The sequence below is a fragment of the Equus przewalskii genome, chromosome 3, assembly GCF_037783145.1.
Source record: "Equus przewalskii isolate Varuska chromosome 3, EquPr2, whole genome shotgun sequence".
Taxonomy (NCBI): domain Eukaryota; kingdom Metazoa; phylum Chordata; class Mammalia; order Perissodactyla; family Equidae; genus Equus; species Equus przewalskii.
This window is the reverse complement of record NC_091833.1, coordinates 117,786,172-117,810,882: the sequence shown is the minus strand read 5'-3', so window position 1 is coordinate 117,810,882 and position 24,711 is coordinate 117,786,172. Positions and strand designations below refer to the sequence as shown.

Genomic DNA, 24,711 nt, shown 5'->3' with positions numbered 1-24,711 from the left:
CTCCCTAGATGCTGCCTTTGACCACTCCCAGCCTACGCCACGCTCCCAGAGCCCCCTCCAGGCCAACAGCTCAGGCGCCAGGACGAACAGGTTGGGCACAGGAACATCCAGAGAATTGACGGGCCTGCCGGACAGAGGTGGGGGCACGATGAGCACAGCAAGCAGCTTGGGGCGTCCAGAAAGTCCACGAGGTCTGAGCAGGCCTCAGAGAAGGGTCTGGCTTTGAGAGAGATTCTCTGGGGGATGGGAGGAAGGGAGCAAGGGGCTCCTAGGCAGAGGGACCTCCACAAGCCACAGACCTCGGAATCCTGACCTGTGGCCCATTGGTTCAGGCACTGTGTGGGCAGAGCCTTGAACGCTGGACCAGGAGATCTGGGCCACTGAGCAGACCACAGGTGAGGGCAAGTGGGCAGGTGAGTTCTGAGCAGGGGAATGAAAGGTCAGTGCAGGGCTGGCAGGAGAGGTGCCTGGCAGCTGGTCAGTCCGACAGCCCAGGGGTGAGGCGGGCGTGGGGAAAGGCCCCAGCGAGAGGGGAAGGGGCCTGGGCAGGAGGTTCGGGGAAAGTGGGGGCCTGGGTGGGGGACCGGCAGCGTGGCAGGGAGGCAGTGGCCAGCTCCCAGGACACCTTGTTTTCACTTTTCTAGTCAGTGGTTTCAGAGAAAACGGGCTCGGGATATATTTTTTATTTTAATATTCTTTTAAAATACTTCATGTATTGACATCAAAGATCCAAAATCCAAAAGGTTCAGAACGGTGTCCAGTGGGGGTCTCCCTCCCACATGGGCCCTCCCAGGAAACCAGCAGAGACCAGTGTCCTTAGGCTCCTTCCAGACACTGTCCAGGCCTGTCTTGCATAGATATTCGGTCTGGCAAAAATTATGTTTAAATAACATAAATTTTATATGCAAAAATTATGTATAATGATATATAAGTTATACATAGTTTTTATATATAATTTTTTAAATGTTTACAAGGTGGTGGCCCATTGTCACGCAGTCCTGCACTTTCTTTTCATCTAAGGTGTAGTGGAGTTTGTTCCATACTCTTATCTTAGAGCCATGAGCATCCTCTTGCCTGGTTGTGCCATATCGTCGTAACCGTCCTCTGCTGATGAGCTCGTAGTTGTTTCCAGTCTTTTGCTGTTATAAACCACCATGGGGCTGACGGGCCACTTGTCCTCTGCACCTACGGGGGGCGCACCCACAGTCAAGTCCCAGAAAACACAGATTCTCGTGATTTCAGTAGAGACTGCAAGTTGACCCTCCATGGAGATCTGCGTATCAACACTCTCCCTGGCAGGTAGAGGTCCTTGTCCCCCTACAGCCTGGCTGCTAGGGTGCTAGCAAGTGTTTTTATCTTTGCCAATCAAATAGGTGGGGAAAGGCACTTGGTGTGGTTATAATCAGCATTTGTCTTATTATATTTTCATGAGTTTTGAAGCAATATGTATTTCTTTTTCTGAACTACCTGCTTGGACGTACATCTGTTAGGAAGCAATGTTTGGCTATAACAAAATCTAGAAAAGCAGTGGTTTAAAGAAATTAAGAGATATCTTTGCTTACATAAGAAGCAGTCTGTAGACAGGCAGAGTAGGGTGGGTTCAGCAGCTCTGTGGTGCCATTAGGAGTGCATTCCCCTTCCTCTCTGGTTAACCATCCTTAGAATGTACCTTTGCCTTGTAGTCACAAAATGGCTGCCCTACCTCCAGCATTGCATCCATATCCCAGCTGAAAAGAGGAGAAAGTCAAACAACATAAGGTAGCTGCCAGCTGAATCTACCTAACTTTCCTGGAGCTTTCTTGGAGGCCGCACACAGCAATTTGCCATTAAATCTCATTGATTAAAGGCATGTGCCACATGGCTCCATCAGCAAGGGGGCTGGAAAGTTTTAGCTGGGCACATCACCACTGCTGAGATGGCATTTTTCTGTTAGGCAGGAAGAAAGGGAGAAGGGATCGTGTGGACATCCAGCAGCCTCAATTTCCTTTGCCTCCTTTTCTAACTGACTTCAGTCTTTGCACCACTGATTTGCAGGAGCCCCTGTGATTAAATCAGCATCTAGGCCCCCTCCCTGCCCTGGACCCTCGTCTAGCTTCCACAGACAAGCTGGGTCTTGGAACTCTGAGTGGCTCCTGTAGGAGGCAGCCAGTGACTGTGAAGAGCAGCAGATTTGTGGCCTCTGGTTCCCATGCCACAGGCCCAGCCCCTGCCCAGGACTGCCCATGACTGCCCATGAGACTGTCATCAGAGTGTTTACTGCCCTCCTCGGATCTGGCTGGGGTCCCCAGGCTCAGGAGCACTGAACTTGACCAAGGCCCAAGATTGTATCAGAAACTCAGAGATGGCTTAGGCGGCCGTAGCCCTCTGGCCTTGGTGACTGAGGCTGGCCTGGAGTCAGGGGCCGACTCCAGTGCCATTCGGGCCTCGCACTGCCTCCTCTGGGAGAGGCCACCGAGCCTGGGCCCAGCAACCCTCTGCTGGCCCAGCCAGAAACACCTGGTGGAAGGCTCAGCACTCAGCGCCCTCTGACCCATGTCACCTCTGGGCCTCAGTCTCCTCTCTGTGACCGGCTGGGTGGACCTTCCCCAACAGCAAGTACCTGCTGGCCATGGGCCCAGCCTGGCACGTGGGCCAGGGTGTCATTTACCGCTTGGCTCTGCGTCCTCCAGGACCCCTTCGTCCAATGCGGCCCTGCCTGACCTCCTTGCCTGGGGACTGATGGCATCAGGGCCTGCAGCCGTGGTTTCAAGGCTCTGACCTTATTAAAAATACCTACTCACACTTCCCAAACGCAGACGTAATCAATGAGAAGGGGAGATGCTGTTGTCTGGGCCTCGGAGGCAGAGGAGGCTGCCAGCAGGAGCCTGCAAAGTCATGCCCCTCAGCTCGGGCACGCTGACTCAGGGCATCCTCGAGCCAGCCCCGCTGACTCACGGCTTTCTGACCTGCCTGCCCTGGGCCCCCGGTTTCCTTCGACAGAATATAGCAGGTTAGAAGGGGGACCTGGGGCTGGACCGGGGCTGGTGCCCTCTGGTGTGGCTACAGCCCAGGGGTCAGAGGACCCTGAGAGGGAAACAGGCAGGTGCTAGTTGCTGAGACCAGAGCTGACCCTGAGCAAGAGGCGCCCCCTCCCCGGCCTCTTTTGCTCCAAGGGGAGGAGCACCCACTCTGTGCCCAGCCTGCACTCCTGGGGGACGCTGCTGGGTTCCCACAACCTCCCGTGCAGGCAGGGCGTTCCTTCCCTCTCTCCTGAGCACCAGGTGACATTCTAGCAAGGAAGGGGCACTAAACCACCAGTGTGTGGCGTCGGCCGAGGGCGCCAGGCAGCATCTGACCGTGAGGGGTGGTCAAGGACACCCCCGGGCTAGGGAGCTTCTGAGCAAAGACCCAACAGGAGTGGAGAAGCAAGTGTGCGGGGAAAAGTGTTGCAGGCAGAGGGAACAGCCAGCGCGGAGGCTGCATGTTGGAGAAGCAGAGGGAGGCCAGTGTGGCTGGAGTGGAGCCAGGGTTAGGTGGGGACTCAGGTGGTGAGCCAGCCCACACAGGGCCTCGCTAGCTCTCCTAAGGACTCTTCCTCTGGAAGGTTCTGAGGGAGGATGGCCGTGATCTGACTCCCTTTTTAAAAGGATCACTTGGCAGCGGGGTTGGAAACAGACTGAGGAAGGGCAGGAGGAGAAGCCGGAGAGCAGCTGGGGTGCCCTAGCAGATGGGTGGGATGTGGGTGAGAAAGAGAGGCTCCACAAAGGACTCCATGGGGTTTGGTCTGAGCCACTGGGAGCAGGGGATTGTGTTTGCCGAGATGGGGAGGCTGGGGGGGCAGGTTTGGGCAAAGCCCAGGAGGTCAGCCTCAGACATTTGCTGAGCCCCCGCCAGACACCAGAGCGGGAGGGGGAGCAGAAGCAGATGGAGCTTCTGGAGTTGAGGGAGGTCCTGGGGGGCACACCCTCCATCAGCACGTTTTCAGCCTTGAGGCCCGGTGAGGTCGCAGAGGGTGAATGTCAGTAACAAAGAAATGAGGCCGGAGGACTGGGCCCCGAGACCTCCAACATGCAGGAGTTGAGAAGACGAGCAGGAGCCTGCCACGGGGCCTGAGGGCGCAGGTCGTCAGTAGGCGAGCATTGCTATCCCTGTGTCGGTTGGGGCTGGTTCGGGCAGGAGCCCGGAGGCGAGTGCAGGCACCTGAAGGAGTGAGCACTTTAACACAGCACGTCTTGTGCTCAAAGCCATGGGAAAGGCGCGGAATCAGCGTCTGGGGCAACCCCGGCTTTCCGGTGTGCTGTGCCCTCCATGCTCCAGCGAGTCCCGTGGCTGTTGTCTACCACCTCCACAGAGGGGCATTGTCTTCCTCACCCCTCCCGTCTCTCGTGTAAGTGCATCTTATTAGCAGAATCGAGCTGTGCCCAGAACCACGGAGGCAGAGCCCACTGAACAAGACAGCTGCCAGGCTTCCAGCCCCCGTGGTTCAGGGGGGCCTGGAAGGCAGTGGGAATGACACCATCTGCGAAGACAACATCCAAATAGGCCCACCCCTACGTGTGGAGATGGACGTTCCACAAGGTCTTGTGGCTTGTCCAGGATCCCTCAGGAGACATCATTACTCTGTGGTTTTCTTAGCATGAAAACAAGGGAAGAAATCATAAAGGAAAAGATAGATTTGACCTCAAAAAATATTTTACACTAAGTTAAAAGGCAAATTACAAACTCAGGACAATAACTATCACATTAATGACCATATTAATTACCTTAATATATAAAGAGCTCATAAAAATGATTAAGAAAAATATTGTCCCAATCAAAAAGGTTAGCCAAGAACATAAATTGATAATTCACAGAAGAGAAATATAAATAAATGTCCAGTAAATGTATGAAAATTTCACTGATAATAAAAAATTCAAAATAAAATAATGGTGTACTAAAATTTATCTAATAGATTGGCAAAAAAAAAAATTCTTTTACATGGTGCTGCTGGTGAGAGTTTATTTTGATGTGTTTTATATCTGTTGGGATCCTTGTCTACACTTCCTTTCTATACTGTGTTAACTACTTTGTCATCTCATAGGAGGTTTTCCAGAAGCGTCGCTGTAATGGCTGGTCTTACTCATCCGTGACGAGGAGAGATTGTATGGGACCCAGGGCTTCCCTGTGGTTGACATTTGAGTTGTTACCATTTTCACCCCTGCACACACCATTGCCCTGAAGGTCTTGTATGTGGGTATTTTCTGCATTTTGGATGGTTTCCTTAGATCCCCAGAAGTGTAATTAGTGGATCGAAGGGTATGGAAAATATAAGGTTCTCGAAACAGATTTCCAAATTGCATTCGGGGAGGCCTCACGGCATCCATCCTCAACAGCCTTTCTCACTGCCATGCTGGCAACATTACATGTTCTTTTTTTCTTCTAATTTTTTTTTGAATTATTTTTTTGAATAGGTAATGCATGACACACAACGGTTACAAACGCCAAAATGTTCTAGAGGGTAAATGGGGAAAAGTCAGTCTCCTCAACGCAGTTCCCTCCCCAGAGAAAAGCCAGTTCTTCCCGTTACTGGGGCCTTCCATCTGGCTTTGTACATTCGACAAGCTTTCCCAGAGATTTTCATTGCTTGCCCTTTTTAAAAAAATTTTTTTGGTTATTTTTTTCATCATTCATTTGGAAACCTTTATAGGAGCTTGCTCTTTTTTTTTTTCCTTGTGATACAGTCCCCATGACATAAAATTTACCATCTTGACTACTCTTATGCGCACAGTTCGGTGGCATTAAGTGTGTTCACGTTGATGTGAAACCTTCACCACCTTCCATCTCCAGAACTTGCTCTTCTTCCCAAATTGAAACTCTGTGCCCATCAAACACCAACTGCCCCTCCCCAGCCCCTGGCCCCTGCTCCGCTTTCTGTCTCTGTGGATTTGACTCCTCTGGGATCTTATGTAAGTGGAATCACACAGGATTTGTCCTTTGTGGTGTTCTTTTCAATGCCTCCTCGCTGTCCGTATTTGTTTCTGTCTTTGTCCCCATCTTGCTGTCACTGCACAGAAGAACCTATGGGACTGATTCCTGGGGGTGGACCTGCCAGGTCACACTGCCCCGGGCCCTGCCGGCTGCTCCGGAAGGGGGCGCTCCTGAGCTCGTCCCCAGCACGTCAGGGGGGCCTGTGCCCAGCCCTTGTACCATGTTTTCAACCCAGCAGGGGCCTCGAGCGTCCACAGCTGGAGGCTGCTGCCCTCTCCCCTGGCCCTGCCCGGTGCTCCCCCCTCGGACTGTTTCTCTTCCAGACTCTGAGCACCCAGACGCAGGCGTTCATTCTGGAGGTTCTGTCCGGGTGCCTCCAGTACCAAAGGCTGCTGACCATCGTGGTGGACGCCTTCTACGTGCGGGATGGCCGGCTCTGCCTGTGGGCCGACTACAGCCTCTTCGAGGGTAGGTGGCCGTCCTAGCCAGCAGTCAGGGACCCCATGCGTCTCGTGGGCCAGGCCCACTGCCCTCACCTCCTGGAGGTGAGGAGGGCGCGGACGCTGTCAGCCACAGCCTGGGCAGCAGTGACAACATACTCCGAGGGCCACAGACCTGGCTCCTGGGCCAGTGCAGGGCACCGCTCCAGGGGTCCTGTGGCCCTCTGCTCCCCAGGGGCCTTGCCCGCCCCTCACCCACTTGATCCTCACAGCTGCCCCGTGAGTGGGTGGACCAGCTGGTATGTTTTCCCACCTCACATGCATGGGAAGGGAGCCTGAAGGCCAGGCTCCAGGGACAGCCCTCGGGCCTTGCTGCCCGGGCCCCCAGCTTCTGGCCCCTGATGGAGGCCCAGCCAGACTGAGAGAGAAAGCCCCCAGGAGGTCAGCTGGGTGAAATGACGAGCCTCTATCATCAGCTGAGTTCCTGACCCCCCAGTCCTGAGGACTGCGGGCAGAGCCGGCCTCGTGGCCTGGTCTGGACTGTCCCGAGGGGGATTCAGTATGAGGAGATGTCTCTGTGTGGGCCTCCTGCAGGCCATCTGCTTTCGTGGGGTGTGGTGACCCTTGCGGGCAGAGTGGTCAGTGCCTCCACGGGGGGGGTTGGCCCAGCCCCTGCACCCTACACTAGGCCTCCGTGCCCCTGACCAGGAGAGGAGAGGGAGGGGACTGCAGGGTGCGCAGCGGCCAGGCTGGGCGGCCTGATAGTGAGTCCAGAGTGGGCTCCTGACCCCGCGCCCCCTCGCCACTCAGCTCGGGTTTCACGGTCAGCAGCGCATCCTTGGCCCACACACCCGTTGGTGTACAGTCCCTGCCTCAAAGGACACACCCAGCCCAGGGACGGTCCCGTTCCAGTTGGCTTGACGCGATTTAGTCCCTCAGAATTAACAAACTGAGATCCAGAATGGTTTCCCTGTAGCCAGGGAGCTTCCAGAATTTCTGAGAACGTCTCAGATGAGATCACATGTGTGGGAGTGCTTTGAAGCCACAGAGGTTCCCACTCGTGTGAGGCGATGTCGTGCATACTGTCAGATCAGGGTCATTTTCACGTGGGCGCCAGATGAAGCCTGTGTTATATGCCCTGACGGTGGGGCCTCAGCTCTGGGTCCGCTGCCCCTGCAGTGCGCCTGTCGGGCTCCTAGCCTCTGGCTGACTCCCCCAAGATCAAACACTCCTTCGCGGGAGGGGACCCCAGTGTCCCCTCGTCCCCGACTCCTGCCACCCTGTTTCCTTAGTGATCTGCTACCTGGCCACCTTCCAGCTGGACGAGCTCGGCTTCCAGCTCTTCTGTAACATCATCAAGTCCCAGCCCCTCGACAAGATGTGCAAGGTGAGCCAACCCTCCACCTGCCCCAACTTCGGTTCTTAAACCAAAGGTCAAGGGTCTGTCCCATCTGGCACTGACCTCCCACGTTTCTGACTCATTTCAAGGAAAGAAACTCTGCTGGGTTTATTCTGTGTTTAAAACAAACTGATGCCCTTTCATGCTGCACATGTGCTCTTCTTGTCCTGGGGAAAGTGGTTCCTGGTCCTCATGGCCCCGTGGGTGGTGACTGCTGCATGTTAGCTACTAGTGGGGACAGCAGTCTTGGCCTCTGGAACCTTCTCGGGCCCATCTGACTCATGACCAAACTCCAGGCCCGGGGCAGCCTCTCCTTCCTCCAAGGGGGCTGTGCAGCTTCAGGGGGGCTGAGGGAGCAGGTCCTGAGCTGGTCCTGAAGATTGGCCCCCTTCACGGGTAGCCTGTAGGAGCCTGCCCCCCTGTGCTGCCCCGGCGCCACTCCTGTGGCTGCCTGTTTACTTGTGTAGAAAGCTGGGACACCCAGGCCTCAGGGCCAGCAAGACCGTGAGGTCTAAGCCTGAGGCCGGCTGCTCTCTGCCTGCCAGCTCCCACAGAGCATTGGCTGTGGGCCAGGCATCCTCTGTGAGTAGTTCTTGCTTCATCCTCACAATAACCAGATGTGGCATTCATCCTACAGTTGAGGAAGCAGGCACAGAGAGGTTCGGTAACTTGCCCAATGTCACACAGCAATTGAGCAGCAAAGCTGGTTCTTGGACCAGGCTTTTAACAGCTGGCTTGTTCCTCCTTACTCGGCTTGGGGAACAGTCACCAGACTGGGACAGCCAGTCCCTGGAGAAGAGGGGCGAACATCTCAGACTCCAGGAGCATTTCAGGGCCTCTCTGGAAGGAAGCAGCAAGCTCTGCAGAGGTAGTTCAGGTGGGGGTGGGGGTGGAAGCCTTCCCACTCCCTGTGCCTGGGGAAGGGAGGCCTGGAGCGGTGACCCCTGCCAGGACCACAGCCCCCAGAGATTTAGGACTGGCGACTCACATGGCACCTCAGCCGCCTAACCAGTGAGATGAGAGGAAGTGCTGACCCGAGGCAGGGTTTCATGTTTAATTACGTGTTTTCCTCTCTACGTATAAACATAAGCGATTCACAGTGGATAAATATTTGCATAGTTCTCTTAAGCAAGGGCTTCATTTTTATGAAAAAGAAGCAAACCTAACGGCATTTTCTGAGAGATGTTTGTAGAGCACCCCGGGGCCAGTTCCCAGGCTCAGAGGGCCTGCACTTGGTTTCTGCTCTGCTGTCAGAGTCTCGAAATTCTTCTTAATTGTTCAACAAGGTGAACGTGTCATCTTGCCCTAGGTCCCACAGTGGTGGAGCTGGCCCTGGACCAACCTGAGCCTGCAGAGCTTGGAGGGGGCGGCACGGGATCCCTGTGGGCCCCCTGCAGTGCAGACCCAGGACAGATGCTTGGCATGCTGGCCGCACGTGGCTGGTGCAGTGCCACCAGTGCAGGTGCCTGGGCATTTACCTCCCTGGAGAATTTCTGGAAGGAGATTCGTGGAAATGGCCCAAACAAACTCCCAAGGGAGCTGGGAGCTGGGGTCTGGGGCACCCCGTGCAGGGCCTTCTCTTCTTGGCCCACACCCCAGGCCCCGCTGGGCGATACCAGTCCTATTAGAGTCCACCTGCCTTGGGGCTCCAGGGAAGAGGTCAGCCTGGGCCTCAAAAACAGGGAGCAAGCTGCTGGGGACAGGATGGCTGCCCTGTGACCTCTCCAGGGAAGCCCCCACACCCCACCTGCGGTGCTGTTGATACCGAATGTCTTAATGTCAGGCCCATGCCCCATGTGCAGTGAGCCAATCACTGAGACATCGACACTTGGAGGTAGGGAAAGACTTGTCCAAATTGACCAAAACAAGAAGGCAGGAGAGTAAGTTCTCTCAGATCCTTTCAACAAAAGAAGGAAATGGGATCTTTATAGAGCTAAGGGGTTTGGGATGTGGAGTTTCAGGGAGACAAAGGGGAAGTCCGTGTTTCTTTCACTCCGGATAAGACCTTGAGCAACCAGACCTCTTGGCGTCAGCAACAGCTGGGGCCTGGTCATCTGGTGGCCATAACTTCCTTAAGGCATTCTTTTTCCCTCTGCAAAACAAGCTCATAAATCCTTGCAAATGCTGAGTCACCCCTTTGGTTAGACAAGAAAACAAGTTAGCAAGCTATAATTGTGCACCAGTCGTGAAGGAAGCATTTGGACTCAACAAACACGTCTAATGGGGACTAAGGTTATTTGTTAACTTCTTTTCATCTGTGTCTGTGTTGGGAACAAGGTCGGAGGGTAACCATGTTCTTATGAAATATTTGCAGTAACCCTCAAGTACCGGGCTTCACTGTCACCGCTGTGGTCACCATGAGCACGGCATGCCTAGGCTGGTTCGCAGGTGGCCTCAGTCATGGTCTCCACAGGAGATGGTGCTGTAAGTGGCAGAAGCTGGTCTGTCACTCAGGGGGGGATGGCCCTAGGACAGCACCTGGAGCAGGGCTTATGTGTTGGAATTCTCCAGATGGCCAGATAACCCATTTCAGAACACTGTTCCAGCACGTTCCCTGCTAGGGCTGACCCCTACACGCCCAGTGAGAATGGTGGCCTCATTTTGGAGAGCCTGGTCCATGGCAGGGGAGGGCTATGTCCCTAGGTGGGGGCAACAGACCAGGTGAGATGCTGAGTGGGAGGATGGGGGGGTTGGGGATGAAGGGATGTGCCAAGTAGCAGTGGATGGCGAGGAAGGGAGTAGAGACCCCAGTGCCCAGCTGCAGGGGTTCGACTGCCTCTTTCAGACAGGAAGTGGTAGCAGGGTTGCAGGATGGAGATGAAATAGGGAGAAGCGAGAGAGGTGACAGACGGCAGCCACGGGTGGGGGACTGAGGAGGCCTCTGTGGAACAGAGGAGGTGGGAGACCCCTGAGATGGGGAGTAGTGGGTGGGCAGGGGCCAGGCTGCCAAGTGGGGAAGCTGTGGAAGGCTCTAGAAGGACACCTAGAGGCTGCTACTTGAAGAACTGAGTGGAGGCCTGAGGGGAGGTCAGAGGTGAGGACGTGGCTGCCAGGGGTGGTGGCCCCACTGGGGAGGCAGCAGTGGCCACCAGAGGCCCTGCCCTTGTCCACTGCTACCCCCTCACTCAGACACTGAGTTCACTGTGGAGTCCCAGGCGCAGTGGTCTGCGGCAGCCCCAGAGCCCAAGGCCACCCCTTCCCGTTGTTTTGGGGGAGCCTGGATTGAGTGGTCTGCAGTGGTCCCCTTGACTGGACAAGGCCCTCCAAGCTGGATGTGGTTTCAGCTTGGTAGACAGCCCCCCACAGCAGCCCACCCAGGGGGCTCTGGGCATGGCTGCCCCTTGATCAAGGGTTGCGGGCCTGAGTCTTGTCCCAGCTGTGCAGGGGGCCACCTCCTGGGGCCACAGCCACCCCAGCTGACTGCCAGCCCCACTCTGGAAGTGTGCCTCCAACTTCCCGAGGTGGGCGGCCTCCACTGGGTAGCTAAACTGGTCCTGTTTCTTCTGGAACCAAATCTGTTAGGCTTGAGGGCCAGGAGCTAGGAAACAGCCTTCAGAAGCCCGCGGCTGCTGGAAATCCCTGCTGTTCTGGGCTATCCCAAGGGTATACCAGGATCTGCCCCATGGGGCACCACGCCAGGCTCTGCCCAAGGAAAACGGTCTCAATCCCAATGCTGGGACCAGCCAACCATTGCAAAGGGCTCGGTGGACAGGTCACCTCCCCAGGCCCACCCGCTGGCACTGCCCTGGGCAAGGGGGGCAGGTTGCAGAAAATGGTGCAATTCCATTCTTGGAATTCCAGATCCTGTGGGGTGGGGGTTTGGAGAGGCAGACAGCTGACATCTGTCCCCACCAAGAACTTTCTGAAAGTGGGGTGTGGGCCTTCTAGGTCCTGGAGAGCTGGGCCTCACCAGTGAGGACATGCCCTGCTGGGCTCGGGCACATCTAGGACTAGGGCGGGCTGCCCCAATGCCCAGATACCATGAGCAGAAGCCCCTCTGTGACAGGCAGCTCCTCCAGAGAGGGGGGCACCGGGGGCTTCACCAGGCGGGGGTTGTTCTGGCCCCGATGCCCTCCCCATCCCCAGCTCTCACTTCTCCCTCAGTTTCTCAGGTTCTTCTTCAACCCCTTAAACCTGTGCTCATGGATCAAGGACGAGTGGAGCCTCGTCTACGAGATAGCCTATGTGAAGGAGAACTGGATCGATCCCCTGATGAGGTGGGCCAGGCTGGGGGCATCCCTGCAACCCACTCCCAGGTGCCTCCGCTGGTTCCCCTTCTTGCTCATAGGAGCCCCATGAGGGGCTGGTAACTGCTCCGCGTTGGGGTGAGGAGGTTCGGAGGAGCCTTGGCCCGTTGGGTAAAAGCAGGACATTGTCTGGCATCTGACCCAGAGACCCAGGCTGACCTCCACAGTGGGCAGCTGGCTAATGGCTGGGAGGCCTGACGGCCAGAGGTGGTTTTAGGACCAGCCAGGTCAGTAGGGCAATGGCCGGTCCCTTCTGCTCTGGAGCCACCGGCTGAGAAGGGGGCTGTGACGATGCCCCCAGCCTTGCTGGGACCCTGCAGGGACCCTGCGGGACTCCCGTCCTGCCCCTGGCCTCGCTGCAGATCCCAGAGTGCAGGGGCAAGGGCGGGCAGGGAGCTGAGGAAGCTGGCAGCGCAGCTCCCGGTGGATTCAGGCCTACGTTTCTCCCTGGTGTCCCGCAGGGCACCCCTCCTGGGCCTGTCACCCCAAAGCTGCCCTTGCTGCCCTTGCTCCCATGGCAGGCTTAGGCAAACGCTGGTTTCGCTGGTGCAGGCCAGGACCCACAGGCAGAAGGACCAGTCCAGTGGCACGGCGCTGCCCTTGGCCTCCATGGAGCGGGAGCCAGGGTGCCACTGCCCTCAGCTGTTTCCCTCCTGATAGGGCTGGGGGGAGCCACCTTACCTTCCTGGGGACAGATAGATGGACTGTTCTGGCACAAGCAGACTGCTTAGGTGCCAGCAGTGAGACCCAGAGGCCCAGAGAAGATGGAAGCCCCTCTTGTGGGAAAGGAGGCCCTGGCCCCTGGCAGTGGGGTGTCCCCTGGAGCTGCCCATTCACCGGAGGGAAGTCCTCAGTCCCAGCCAGGCTAGACTCACTGACGTCCACAGGGCTGCCACCAATGGCCTGGGCCGGCAGGGCCCTGAGAGCTACCTCTGAGCGACTGCTCAGCCTGGTTCCAGGGTGCCCTGCCTCCCACCGCACCACTCCCATATTCAGCCTTTGCCTGCCCGCTCTGGGACCAGCCCCATCACAGACCTGGCCCTTCCCTCACCTGCGCCTCCTGAGACCCCCCACTCCCCAATGGCCCTCAGACACGCCCTTCCTCCCTCTGGTGGCCATGGTCCTCAAGTAGGGCAGGAGCTTTCAAACCATGCTGTCTGCCCCCAGAGGAGCTCCATGGGAGGGGACACTGGCCAGGTTGGTGATGGTGGGCTGTGCCTGAAAGTGTGTGGAGGTATGAAAGGGGGCCCCAGACCTTGGGGCAGGCCAACAGGGCCCTTTTCAAACCCCTGCTCCAGGGCACCCTCGCCCTGAGTCTCTGCCCCCGCCCCACCCCACTCCCGCAGCTCCTTTCCCACCTGTCACCAACAGTGCAGCTCCAGGAACGTTCCTCTTGAATCGCCAGCTTCCTTCCTGCTCCTGGCTTCCTTCCCCTGTGCCATCTGCTTGGGCCCAGGTTAGCTCCACGCCCCAGCTGCTGCTCATCCTCAGAGCCCCCTGGATTCCTGCAGTGGGGATCTGCCCTGTCCCCATCCTCCCAGCTCCCCACTCACCTGGCACAAGGGGGCCGCTGGGCCTTTCCTTTCCTGTCCTGGGGGAACGCTGGCACTGCGGCTCTGGGGCGTGGCTGGCACAGTGCCTGCATAGTAGTAGGCACTCAGGGAAGAGCAGCTGTTGGCTCCATTATCACCCCCACCCTGAGGTAGACCCTTCAGATCCCAAGGGCCATCTCCTTGTCAACCTCCTTAGGAAGTGACCCTAAGCAGTTTCTCCCACCTTTACCTTCAAGATGGCAGCCGAAGGTCCAGGAGCTGATCAGCCAGCTGGAGAGGATGCTGGCCAATCACCCCTCTCTTCCAAAGACCAAGGCCAAGGTCACAGAGCCCAAGGAGTTCAATCTGAGTGCTCCCAGACCCCGTGGCATTCCAGTGCCAGAGCGAGTCCCCATCCTGGCCAAGCCAAGACCAGTAAGTGCAGGCATTCACGGTGGGCACAAGCTGTCCAGGCCAGAAGAGTGGACTGTGTGGGCCACCGGGGGGCTGGGCTCTTCCCAGGGCCAAGGGTGCACTGGACCAGACCTGGAACATTCAATGACCCACCCAACCCCACCACATCCCACAGAGAGGGAAGCCCAGCTGACCCAGAGCCTGCCCAGTGGGTTCCTGTACTCCACATACTGAGGTCTGGTCAGTAGGCATGGAGTGAAGCTCTTGGGCCATGGGGCTGAGAACTGTCTGGAATTGGCGCTTGAAGCCCACTTTTAATCCTGTTGCAACGTTCTGCTCCCTCCCTGTCAAATAGTGCATGTGTAGATCACAGTATACTCTTCTATGCTCTTCAGGCAGTGGGCAGGCAATAATGTCTGTCTGTGTGGCCTGTCCTCACCTCAGGGCCTCTGCGCGTCTATCCCGTCCACCTGGAGCCTCTTCCTCTCTCTTTCCCTCTCCCTGCCTTGCTGACTTCTCCTGTCAGTCAGGATGCTTTGTATTGCAAGTAACAGGAAAAATCAGCTCAATATGGCCTAGAGAAGGGGCTGACAATAGAGAACTGGCTGACTCTTGGCTCAGGTAGGATAGGCTTCAGGCATCGTTTGATCGGAGTTCCAGCTCAGCTTCTCTGTGACTCTTTCTACCCTAGTCCCCTCTGTGGGTCAACTTTATCTCTGGGCTAACTTCCTTCATTGTTGCAAAACATCTAGACCTCACAACCACATTCTACGCTGTCCAGGGCAGGAGAGGCTATCTAGGGCCAAGAATTCTGTGAAAGTATGATTAGCCTAGCTTAAGTGTCAGTCCTACGCTTGAACTGATCAGCGTGACTAGGGGTGCAATGTTCTGACTGGTCATGGGCTCTACCCTGAGCACCTGTGGCAGACTCAGCTTCCCAGAACTAATCTGGTTCCCCAGCAGAACTAAGGACTATACAGAGGGTAAGGGGATGGTGATAGAGGTCCCAGGGTCCCAGTCTACTCCCACTACCCTTCAGATCTCATTACAGTTTCTCTTTCCAGCGATGCTTTCCATGAACCCCTCACCTAGATCAGGTCCTTCACTTAATTTCCTTCTCATTGACTCCAGCTTCTTTTCTTCATAGCATCGATTAGATTTTATAGTTGTTTGGTAATTTGGGGGTCTGTTTATTAACTGTCTCCTTTACTAGACCTCATCCATCTTATTTGTCCCATATTCCAAATGCCTGGCACAGTCCTGGCTCAGAACAGACCTTTGGTAAATATCTGTTGAATGAATGGATGGATGGATGGGTGGAAGGATGATAGGTGGGTGAGTGGATGGATAGACGGATGGGTGGATGGATGGTGGATGATGGATGGATGGGTGGGTGGGTAGATGGATGGATGGATGGATGATGGATGATGGATAGATGAGTGGGCAGGTAAATGGATGATGAATGGGTAGAAGATGGGTGGTTGGTGGATAGGTGGATGGATGGATAATCAGATGAATGAACAATAGGCAGGTGGACAGACAGATGATGGATGGACAGATGGATGGATGAGTGGGTGGATGGATGATGGATGGGTAGATGATGGATGGGTGGATGGATGGTGGGTGGGTGGACGGATGATAGGATAGATGGACAGACAGATTAGGGATGGACTGATGGTCAGGAGCCTCGTTGTTGAACCACCCCACAGTTATCCCATCTGTAGATCCGGAGGATCTTAGTGGTTTTGGACCTCAGCTCCTCAGGACTTGGTGGGTTTATCTCAGGTCATCCTACCAGCTGTATCTCTCTCTGCCTCTGCCTGGCCCCTGCCCAGCCCCTACCATGCCCTGCCCTGCTCCTTAGCTGTGTGCTTCTCAGCACTTGCTGTGAGATGTTGATAGACAGTCACCTCCCCTGAGGTCAAGAGGTGGCTGTGCTGGAACCACAGGCTCGTTCCCTCTACCCTCCCTGCCCTGCTCCATGCCCAGGACCCTCTTCCCCCCTTGGATTGCAGGCCGACTCCGAATCACTCATTCAACAAATATTTATAGAATGTCTGGTATGTGCCAGGCACTATGCCTTCATGGAGCATGCATTCCAATAGGGGACTAAGAGAAAAAACAGGATAAGTGAAATGTATAGTGTGGTAGTTGGTGATAAATGCTGAGAAGAAAATATAATTCTTGGGGCTAGCCTGGTGGCACAGTGGTTAATTGCACACGTTCCGCTTCGGCGGCCCGAGGTTCGCCCATTTGGATCCCTGGTGCAGATATGGCAGTGCTTGGCAAAAGCCATGCTGTGGTAGGTGTCCCACATATAAAGTAGAGGAAGATGGGCACGGATGTTAGCTCAGGGCTAGTCTTCCTCAGCAAAAAGAGGAGGATTGGCAGCAGATGTTAGCTCAGGGCTAATCTTCCTCCAAAAAAAAAAAAAAGAAAGAAAGAAAATATAATTCAGGGAAAAGGGATAGGAAGCATTGGAAGGGTTGCAATTCTGGATAGCGTGGCCAGGAAAGACCACTGAGAAGTCCTGTGGAGTAAAGAACTAGAAGAAGTGAGCAAGTGACTCATGTGTTTGTCTGGAGGAAGAGCATTCTAGACAGAGCAAAACATGTACAAAGGCCCTGGGGCAGTGCCCTCCCTCTCCCAAGTGTTTGAGTCCAGCCAGGAGGGGCTGGAATGGAGCGAGGAAGGGAAGGAGGAGATGGAATGGGAGGTACTGAGGAAGCAGAAAGACAGGACAGGCGCCAAGGTGGGATCATAGGGTCCCTCTGGCTGCAGTAGCAGAGGAGGGTGGTGAGCAGTGGTTTTTGGAGATGTCTTGAAGCAGGTGGGCAGCTTTGAAGATGGATGTGGGTATGAGAGACAGAGAGGTGCCAAGGAGGGCACCGAGGAGGACCGAGAGGCCTGGACACGGGCCAGGAATGGACAGCTGTCAGGGTCAGTGAGGCTGGGGGAGGGGAGGGCGTTCGGGCAGATAGGGTTTCGGGTTTGGACGTGGTGAGTTTCCAACGCGTGTTAGACGCGCAGAGGAGAGGACACGGAGTAAGGAGTGTGGAGAGTTTTCCAGGCTGGCTCTGCCCTGCCCCCCCACAGACACCGCTCCCTCCGGGTCACCAAGGGTCCTCTGTGACTGGACCCAGTGGATGCTTCTCAGGCCGCCCTGGTCTCTGCAGTGTTGATGCTGTGGGCCCTCCCCTTCGCCAGCAGCGCACTTTTCTGGGGTCCACGAAACTCTCCCAGCCTCACCTGCCATCCAGCCACTCCTCCTCCATGCCCTGCCCAGTCAGTCTTCTTCTGCTTGTCCCTCCAGTGTCCGGTTGGCCTGGGCCCTGTGCTTGGCCCGCTTCCTTCTTGCTGCTAGCCTGACATCCTTCCCTCCCTCCCCCAGATGACTGCCAACACCCAGCAGGCCCCAGTTAGAGCCCAGTGGCTTCCCTTCCAGTTTGCTTGTCCTCTTGCAGGCCCCACCCGCCCTTCACCCACCCACAGCCGGCCACCAGCCCAGGACTTCTACACGCCCCTCCAGATGGCACTGCTGACCCCAGGCTCTTCCTTGCGCCACCCCACCAGGTTCCCAGAAGCACCTACCAGCTGCCCAAGGAGCAGCAGCTGCTGGAGATAACCAAGAGGTATAATCGCCGGAAAGCTGAGGTGAGTGAGACATACATGACCCCTGCCTTCCTAAAGGCCTGCTGTGTGGGGGAGGTATGTAAAAGGGAGGAGAAGGGGAAGAAGAGGGAGAGGTGGGAAAAGAAGAAGAAGGGAGGGGGAGGGGGAGAAGGAGGAAGAGTGGGGAGCTGGTCTGCATCTTCATCCCACCCCCGCCCAGCCCAAGGACCCTGGGTGGTGGCCGGTGGGGCCAGAGCCACTTGTTGCTGCTCGCAGGAGCTGCTGCTGAGGGCAAACATGGAGGAGATGCGGTGTGCGGTGCCCAGGTCCCGCGGGGAGCCCCTGGTGCAGGTAATGCCCAGCCCTCCATGCCCTGGGCCAGTCTTGATGGTGGCATTTTCTCACGTCAGAGAGGAGTCCCCCCAGCGCCATGTTAGCGTGGAGCCTTTCCCAGCCAGCCCTGGAAGACCTGGTTCCCCGTGCCACTGGGACGTGCTCCTCAAGCCAGGCTGAGTGCAGGCCCAGCGGGTGGGTGTAGACGCACCTCCAGAACCACTGGAGAAAGCATCTTCGTCGCTCTTTCTGGATATTTCCGGATTTTCCTTACAGAGCGTTTAACATTTCTGTAAGAAAAAACCCAAGCTATGTTTGTCAACAAAGAGAAGGTGAAGGGAACAGGAAAAGGAAGCTCGTTCTCTGTGGACACTTGCTCAGGTGGAGCTGGGCCCGCCCCCGCCCTCCCCACCATGGCCCACCCGGGTGGCGGTCGGACAGGACAGAGATGGGCCCCCCCCAAGCAGCTGGAGCAGGCCGGGGGAGTGGGCACCCCTCCGAGTGGCATGCCTCCAGGGCAGGGTATGGCTGAGTTCCTGTGGGGATGACCTTTACCAGCTGCTCCCCCCACTGTGGCTGTGGTGCCCACCCTAGGGGTGTCAAAGAGCAGCAGCAGGCTGGGCAGGGAGCAGACAGACTCGAGGAGCAGCCTAGGAGAGGTCATGGGGGCCAGCCCCAGGGGCAGCTTGGGAAGTGGACCCTAAGCTCCATGGCCAAGCCGCCCTGGCTGGGAACTGCTGTCCTCAGGCCCTGCAGGCCATGCACCTTCCCTGCCCCTGCCTGGGTGACCCAACACCCCCACAAGGCTTGGGAGGGCAGTGGAGGACAGAGGTGCTGCCCTGGGGGGACCCGTGTTCAGGGGTGGGCTGGAGGGAAACATGCAGATGGGCAGCTGGAGTTAGGACACAGGGGAGTGGGCCGGGCCTCCCAGGGGCGCTGGGCCCACTGTTCACCCAGGGTGTGTTTGTGGGCACCTCGCGGGCCCAGGTGCCAGGTCCTGATTCCTGCAGGACTCCAAGAAGCAGCCGAGGCTCCAATTCGGACCCCGAATCCTCAAGACTCCCAAGCTGACCTTCTACAAGGTGAGGGGTGCTCCTGACCAATCAGGGTGGGCACAGGGTGCCGGTTCCAGGTGCCTCTCCCTGGGCACCCACCTCCCGGCCTGCTGTGCCCCCAGGGCTTGGATGGAGCTGGAGGCCCGAGGACGGCCCAACCCTGAGGCAGAGGGAAGTACCTGGGCAGCGGGATGCTTGCTGCTCTCAAGGCTCCCCTCACACCTCATCACAGCCGGCGCCCCCTCTCTCCTGCAGCCTAACGACAACGTCCCAGTCAAGCTGAACACTGCGGCCATCCTGCGAGAAGGGGCCTTATACCAGCGGCAGGTGGAGAAAGAGCTGCAGAGGTGGGGGCGGCAGCTCCTCGGCCTCCCCTTCAGAGGAGGGGATGCAGGCACTGGCTATTCTGGGAGGAGAGGAGGTTGACAGGCAGAGCACAAGATGGGGGCCTGGAGGCTGTGGTCCTGCAGGTGGTGGGGCCAGCGTGAGGGTGGCAGCTGCATCCTCGGATGATAATCTCTGCTCAGTGAAGGAGGTAGACTGGGCAGGAGGAGGCTTAGCAGAAACCTGGCCCACTCCCTCAGAGGTCACCTCCTCCCCCAGCCCCTTCCTGTTGCCCCCTCCCCTGGACCACCAGGGCTGTAGACCCCTCTGCTGGGACCATGACTTGGGCTGTGGGTGGGAGCTTGGGTGGCTCACCAGATGGATGAGAGACAGATAGATGGACAGAGGGATGGTGAATGGACAGACAGGTGGGCTGGGGGGTGGCATATGGACAAGTGGGTGGGCAGGTGGATGGCAGATGGGTGAGTAGATAAACAAGTGGATGAAGGGAGGGGCAGGAAGACATGGCTGAAGGGTGGCTGCACAGGACAGGGACAGGTGAACAGTGAGTGGGTGGGTGATATGGCTGGTGTTTAGTAAAGAGCAGCCCACGCCTGTGAACCTGTGGCCTCCTGGTGGCCAGCGCAGGTCCTGATCACAGGAGAAAGCCAGCCTCACCTCTTTCCCTGTTTCCCCAGAGTGGATCAGCTTGTGGATGGGGCCGGGGACTTCTCTGAGTTCCTCGAGTGGCAGAAGAGGATGCAGGCAAAGGACCGGGAAGAGCAGCTGGCTGCAGGCGAGTGCCGGAGGCTGCAGGGGAAGCTCAGCCATGAGGAGGCCATCCTGGCCCGGCAGCACCTCATGCAGGAGAACAAGCAGAAGGCCAACCAGAAGAAGGAGGAGGTGACACGGCCATGTGGGAGCGGCTGGGGGCCTGGGGGCCAACTGGCTTTCCTGTCTCACCCCCAGGAGCTGTGGGCCTATGGCTGGCCATGGGCCTGGACACTCCTGTGGTCAGCTGACCCAGCTCATTTCCTCCTAAGACGCATAGAGTGCCCGTGGTTTCTCTGTCCCCACCACAACAGGTGGGGGTTCTGGAGGTGTTTCGAGTCAGCTGGTCTGATTGGACTATCTGGCCAGCACTTCTGGTCCAGGCTGCCCTCTGCCCCCACCAGCAGGGTCAGTTGGTCCACACTTCCACACATGAAGGAAGCCCTGTGGTTCTGGGAGAAACTTCCAGAAGGCTGACATGTTTGCATATGGTGTCCTCTCCCACAAGAGGAGGGTCTGTGAATGTCCATGTCACCACTTTAGAAGCTCCAGACGTATCAGTCCTGGCTCTTTCTCCTCCTAGGACAGACAGCCTAGGAAAGCCTGTTCTTCCAGTGGGCCCGCAGGCCTGGCTGCAGCTCTGTCTCCTTAGATATGAGCCACTGAGGGCCTGCAGTCCAGGGACACGCTCCAAGTTCCCTCAAACTACTTCTTTTGCGACTCATTTGTGTCTATTTGTACTTAACGTTGGGGTTTGCTTTTCCTTTTTAGTTTACTTTCTTAAAAATAGGAAGTCAAAACAATATGACAAATAGACTCAGAGATGTTTCACTTCTAGAAAGTCTGTAACTTACCGCCTGTTTCCGCCTCCCCCCATAGGTCCTTATTTTCATTAATTTCTGGATTATCTTTTCAGTCTTTTCTGCTAAGTAAATATATACACTTGTTTATACACACTTCTTACTTCCTTTTTTTTTTACATAAAATGTCACACCTTGCTTTGTCTGCAGTGACTAATGTTGTGCAAGTTTTCTGTGTTTGTGGAGGTGGCTTTTCAAGGTAAACGTCTAGAGGAGGTATTGTTAAGTCAGAGAGTATCTAAACGTGGGGCTTTGGTTTCGTTGTTCTTGTCGTTGTTGTTTTTGGGGATCTGCAGTTTTGTTAGAGATGCCACATCACCTTCCACGGGGCTTGCACCATCTCTCCCCAGCACTGTCGTCTATGACAGACCACAGAGTGTACTCTACTGAATTTAGGAATTTTTAGGAATTTGTTCCAATCTCATAGGTGAGAAATAGTATCTCGGTGTAGTTCTGATTTGCATCTCATTTATTATGTGTGAATTTGAGCATGTTTTCATATATTTAAGAGCCATTTCCGTATCTTTTTCTCTGAACTATCTGTTCATGTCTTTTGTCCATTTTCTTTTTTCCCCTGCTTTATTGGGTTATTATTGACAAATAAAATTCATATATATTTAAGGTGTATAACATAATGATTTGATATACACGTACATTGTGAAATGGTCACCACAATCAAGCTAATTAACACATCCATCACCTCGCATAGCTACCTTTTTCGTGGGTGTGGTGAGAACACTTGAGATCTACTGTCTTAACAAATTTCAAGCATATCATCCTGCAGTATTAACTATACTCACCATGCTGTACATTCGGTCCCTAGAACTTATCCATCTTCTAGCTGAAAGTTTCTACCCTTTCACTAACATCTCCCCATTTCTTCTACCTCCCAGCCGGTGTAACCACCATCCCCCTCTTCGTTATTATGAGTTAGACAGTTTTAGATTCCACAAACAAGTGAGATCATACAGTATGTGTCTTTCTGTGTCTGGCTTATTTCACTGAGCATGACGTCCTCCAGGTTCATCCACGTTGCTGCAAATGGCAGGACTTCCTTCTTTTCTCAGGCTGAATAGTATTCCATTGTATAAATATAACACGTTTTCTTTATTTATTCATCTGTCGACACTTAGATTGTTTCCATATCTTGGTTGCTGTGAATAATGCTGCAATAAACGTGAGAGTGCAGATATCTTTTCAAGATAGTGAAAGATTATTTCCTTTATATAAATACCCAGAAGTGGCATTGCTGGGTCATAGGGCAGTTCTATATTTTACTTTTTGAGGAAGCTCCGTACTGTTTTCCATAGTGGCTGCACTAATTTCCATTCCCACCAGCAGTGCACAGGGTTCCCTTTTCTCCACATCCTCTCCAGCACTTAGCTTTTGACTTTTTGATGATAGCCATCCTGACAGGTGTGAGGGGATATCTCATTGTCACTTTGATTTGCATTTCCCTAATGGTTAGTGATGTTGAGTATCTTTTCATATACCTGGTGGCCAGTTGTATGTCTTCTTTGGAAAAATGTTTATTCAGATCCTTTGCCCATTTTTTAATCATGTTATTTTATTTTGTTTATTTTTTATTTTTTTGCTATTGAGTTGTATGAGTTCCTTATATATTTTGGATATTAATCTCTTATTAGATATATGATTTGCAAATATTTTCTCGCATTCTGTAGGCTGCCTTTTCATTTTGTTGATTATTTCCTTTGCTGTGCAGAAACTTTCTAGTTTGATGTAGTCCCATTTGTTTATTTTTAGTTTTGTTGCTTGTGCTTTTGTATCAAATCCAAAAAAATCGTTGCCCAGACCAATGTCAAGGAGCTTTCCCCCTATGTTTTCTTCTAGAAATTTTATGGTTTCAAGTCTTACATTGAAGTCTTTGATCATTTTAAGTTGGTCTTTGTGTGTAGTGTAAGATAGGGGTCCCCTTTCATTCTTTTGGATGTGGATATCCAGTTTTTCCAGTACAAGTTATTGAAGAGACTATCCTTTTCCTGTTGAGTTTTCTTGGTGCCTTTGTCAAAGATTAGTTGACTGTCCATTTTCTATTGAGCTTTTAAGCTTCATTTCCTTGATTTTATAGAGTTCTTTATATATTAGGGAAAGTAACCTTTTATCTATGATGTATTGTTACAGATACTTTCTTCCATTTGGTCATTTGGCCTTGCTTATGATGTGTTTTGCCATGTAAATGTATTTTTTATGTCATTGAACTTGATCTTTTTTTTTTTATTGTATCTGGATTTTGAATAGTGAAAAAGGGTTTTCCATACCCACGTTATAGAGGAATTCGCCCATGTTTTCTTCTAGTATTTATGTGGTTTGATTTTTACATCTGGATCTTTAATCCAGTTTATTCTTGTACATGGTGTGAGCTCTGGATCCACTTTTATCTTTTTCAAATGGCCATCCAGCTGAGTCTTCTATCCGTGAATGCAGTATGTCTCTCCAATTATTTAGCTTATATTTCTTTCATCTGTGTTGTATAGATTTCTGCATACAAGTCCTGTACATGTTCTGTTAGATCTGTACCTAAGTATTTCTTTTATTATTTTTGAGTAGTTGTGAATGGTATTGTATTTTTATTTTTGGTGTCCATATGTTCAATGCTAGTATGTAAAAACGCAATTGATTGTTGTGTGTTAATCTTGTATCCTGTGACCTTGCTGAACTCCCTTACTAGTTTTCCAGGATACACAAGGAGTTTTGTTGTAGATTCCTTGGGATTTTCTGTGTAGACAATATTGTCATCTATAAATAAGAACAGTTTTATTTCTTCCTTTCTGATCTGCATTCCTTTTATTTCCTCTTCTTGCCTTATTGCACTGGTGAGAACTTCCAGTACTATGCTGAACAAAAATGATGAGAGCAGACATTTGTGCCTAGTCCAACATATTAGAGGACATTCAGTCTCACTATTAAGTATGTTAGATGTAGGGTTTTTGTAGATGTGCTCTTTATCAAGTTGACGAAGTTCCCCTCTATTCTTACTTTTCTGAGTTTTTTGATCATGAAAGGGTGTTGAATTTTGTTAAATGCTTTTCTGCATCAACTGATATGATCATGAGATTTTTCTTCTTTAGCCTGTTAATATGGTGGAATTACACTGACTGATTTTCAAATATTGAACAGCTGTACATCCCTAGAATAAACCCACTTGGTTCTGGTATATAATTCTTTTTACATATGCTGAATTCCATTTGCTGGTATTTTTATTTTGTTAAAAAAAATTTTTGCATATAGTTTTATAAGGGATGTTGGTCTGTAGTTTTCTTTTTTGTACTATCTTTGTCTGGTTTTGGTATCAGGGTAATTCTAGTTTCACAGAATGAATTTGCAAGTATTCTTTCCTCTTTTATTTTCCAGGAGAGGTTGTGTAGAATGGGTGTTAATTCTTTCAGCATTTGGTAGGATTCTCTAACGAAATCATCTAGGTATGGAGATTTCTGTTTTGGAAGTTTTAAAAGTAGAAATTCAATTTTCTGGGGCTGGCCCTATGGCTGAGTGGTTACGTTCATGTGCTCTGCTTTGGTGGCCCAGGGATCGCCAGTTCGGATCCTGGGTGCAGACATGGCACTGCTCGTCAGGCCATGCTGTGGTGGCATCCCACACAGAAGAACTAGAATGACTTACAATTAGGATATACAAGTGTGTACTGGGACTTTGGGGAGAAAAAAAAACACAGTTACCTCAAAAAAAATGAAATTCAATTTTCTTAAAAATTACGGGGCTATTCAAATGATCTGTTTCATATTATATGAGTTGTAGTAGT

The 24,711-nt window shown here is 53.5% G+C and overlaps 1 protein-coding gene across 3 annotated transcripts in view; it reads left to right on the top strand.

Annotated features, from left to right (window-relative positions):
* The window catches only part of CFAP99 (cilia and flagella associated protein 99), a 49,493-nt gene that overhangs the window by 13,009 nt on the left and 11,773 nt on the right, over nt 1-24,711 (top strand). For 2 of the 3 annotated variants that reach the window (XM_070615210.1, XM_070615212.1), the window contains exons 3-11: nt 6,270-6,414; nt 7,679-7,773; nt 11,890-12,002; nt 13,822-13,999; nt 17,552-17,632; nt 17,867-17,941; nt 18,934-19,005; nt 19,234-19,325; nt 20,001-20,205. In XM_070615210.1, coding sequence (XP_070471311.1) covers nt 6,270-6,414; nt 7,679-7,773; nt 11,890-12,002; nt 13,822-13,999; nt 17,552-17,632; nt 17,867-17,941; nt 18,934-19,005; nt 19,234-19,325; nt 20,001-20,205 — 1,056 coding nt within the window. The remainder of the gene's footprint in view (nt 1-6,269; nt 6,415-7,678; nt 7,774-11,889; nt 12,003-13,821; nt 14,000-17,551; nt 17,633-17,866; nt 17,942-18,933; nt 19,006-19,233; nt 19,326-20,000; nt 20,206-24,711) is intronic. The other variant, XM_070615211.1, reaches the window with a different exon arrangement.